The sequence below is a fragment of the Eurypyga helias genome, unplaced genomic scaffold (assembly GCF_000690775.1).
Source record: "Eurypyga helias isolate BGI_N326 unplaced genomic scaffold, ASM69077v1 scaffold8024, whole genome shotgun sequence".
Classification (NCBI taxonomy): domain Eukaryota; kingdom Metazoa; phylum Chordata; class Aves; order Eurypygiformes; family Eurypygidae; genus Eurypyga; species Eurypyga helias.
This window is the reverse complement of record NW_010244272.1, coordinates 11,253-13,563: the sequence shown is the minus strand read 5'-3', so window position 1 is coordinate 13,563 and position 2,311 is coordinate 11,253. Positions and strand designations below refer to the sequence as shown.

General features: G+C 59.9%; 1 protein-coding gene across 1 annotated transcript in view; it reads right to left on the bottom strand.

Annotated features, from left to right (window-relative positions):
- Positions 1-149: 149 nt before the first annotated feature.
- Positions 150-2,311, bottom strand: part of GFRA2 (GDNF family receptor alpha 2) — a 13,253-nt gene continuing 11,091 nt past the window's right edge. The window contains exons 2-5 of the mRNA XM_010149687.1: positions 1,638-1,747; positions 1,414-1,554; positions 1,159-1,334; positions 150-221 (exon numbers count right to left, since the gene is read on the bottom strand). Coding sequence (XP_010147989.1) covers positions 150-221; positions 1,159-1,334; positions 1,414-1,554; positions 1,638-1,747 — 499 coding nt within the window. The remainder of the gene's footprint in view (positions 222-1,158; positions 1,335-1,413; positions 1,555-1,637; positions 1,748-2,311) is intronic.

The following is a 2,311-nucleotide window of genomic DNA, read 5'->3' as shown; positions in this document are numbered from 1 at the left end:
CACCAGGGGGGCTTTTTGGGGGGGGGAGAGCGTCCAACTTTGGAAAAGTTTACCCTCCGGTCAGTCAAGCCAGCAGTTCCCAGCACAGCGCTTCTCTGGCACATCCTTCCCAAGCCATTTCCCGTGGACCCGGGACCCCCATGCTCCCCTCACTGCCCCAAACGTACCTCTGAGTAGCACAGGCTCTGCTCTTTGGACTTGTTTAGCTTCGGTCCGTGCTCCTGGAGAGGAGAAAGGAGGAAGGCTTAGGGCAGGTACATGCACTCAGGGTCGCTCCTGCCCGGGCTCGCACCCTGAGGTTTGAGACACCCCCCAAACCCCTCCCGGGAGCTGTGGAGCCACCCTGCAAGGGCGCAGGGTGATGCCTGTAGTCCTATCCGTGGGGTGCCAGAAATCGTGGCTCAGAGCGCAGGGTGGGTGTCCAGGCGTGAAGCCTCTCTGTGTGTTGACCCAGGGGGGTTCAGAAGAACTTTGCAAATGAAGAGAAGGAAGAAAAGGGGCTCACCCCACCCCCTGGGCAGCCCAGGGTCTTCGCTGGGCTCCTGCACGGAGCAGGAGAGTGCACACAGCACAGGGCTGGAAGCACTCAGGCAGCTTCATCCCAGCCCCACGTGCACTCCCCCTGCGCCCTCTGCTCCAAATGCTCCCGCAGAGGACCCCTGTGACCTCTCCCTGGCCACGGTCCCCCCCGTCCCACTCCTCTCCCGGCAGTCCCTTACCACCCAAGGAGCAAGCATGAAGCCACAAGCCTAGCACAATGCAAGAAAATATGTCTTTTCCAGGTTTCCCAAAACCACACGGAATTTAAGCAGTTTTCACCCCAAACGAGCCGAGGGTAGGAGAAGTTGGGCTGGGGGCAGCTATGCCAACTCACTTTGCCCTGGGCACAGCACCGTGCCAGGCAGGGGATGATGCAAGGGGGATGGGCAGGCAGAGATCCCTCGCCTCCCCCACCCCAGATGCCCAGGCAGTGCCCAGATCCCCATTGACCAGGGATGGCCGGATCCCACCAGGCACCTGGGTACCAACACCCCATCCCGACCGAGACGCCCGCACTGAGCAGGATGTTCTGCTGCTCCCATCTCCTGGCTGATGGACCCAGCGGTGGTCCAGACCAGTGCCCCCCAGTTTGTGGCAGGATCCGGGCTCGGGTCCCACCTGGACAGAGGTGCAGGTGGTGATGACGCTCGTGTCATAGATGGTGTTGCTGTCGTTGATGTCATCCGGCAAGGCAGGGCTCTTCTCCGTCTTTGGTGGCACGGTGACGGGGGGCGAGGGGTTCTTGGGGGACAGGTTCACGTCGGTGCCATTGCCGAAGGCTTGGATGGCGTTTCCTGGGGATAGGAGATGTTTAGGGGGGCAGCTGCACCCCGGTGGTGATGGGTCAGGGTGAGAAGGAGGACGGGGACTTACGGAGACAGGGGTTTTCCGCGAAATCTCGGAGGAATTTCTCACACTCCTCCTCCATGTTGCCGCTGCCTCTGCAGGAGCACCAGGGCGAGATGGTGATGCTGGTGGGGCTGGCGTCGATGTAGTTGGGCGTCATGTCAAAGCCTGTTCCCAGGCGAGGAGGAGGAAGAGGGATGAGGAACCGCGGTGGGAGACACCCTTCCCCATCCCGACCCCCCGGCACTCACCGATGAGCCCTGCGTAGGAGCCCAGGCACGCCTGGTAGTTGTCCCCGGGGCAGCTCGTCAGGGATTGGAAAGAGGCTTGGCAGTTGGTGTGGAAATCGGCCAGCCGGGACCTACGGACAAAGAGGATGTCATCCCCGCTCCCGGCACGGAGCGACTCAGCAGCGGGGAGAATCATCAAAGAGAGAAAAGAGGATAAATGGGATTGAGAGAGGAGATTTAAATCAGATCCAGACCCCAGAAGGTGATGGGTCAAAGGAGGGGCGTCTGCCCGTGGTACCCCAACCCTGCTGGGAATGAGCCCCCGAGCATGGGACCCTCACACGTCCATCCTTTCCTGCTCCCAAACCCCCCGGCCCTTTCCAAGCCCGACTGGCAGAGCACCCCATAAACTTCACAACTTCATTTGGCCGCGCTGCTCCCGGTGTCATTACACGACCGTAAAATTTCACTGCTTGTTTTTATCTTCCCCCTGAAATGTTAAAGCTTGGAGTGCAATTAAAATGCCTGAGGTTGGGGGTAACATTTTCCTTTCTTCTTCTGCAGCTGAGAAGGGGAAAAAAATCCCAAGGGAAGCTGAGATCTGGGAAGCTGAGATGCAGGGAGGGTTTTGTGTAGGTTCGCAGAGATGTTCCGAGGGCTGGAGCCCCTCTGCCATGGGGACAGGCTGGGAGAGT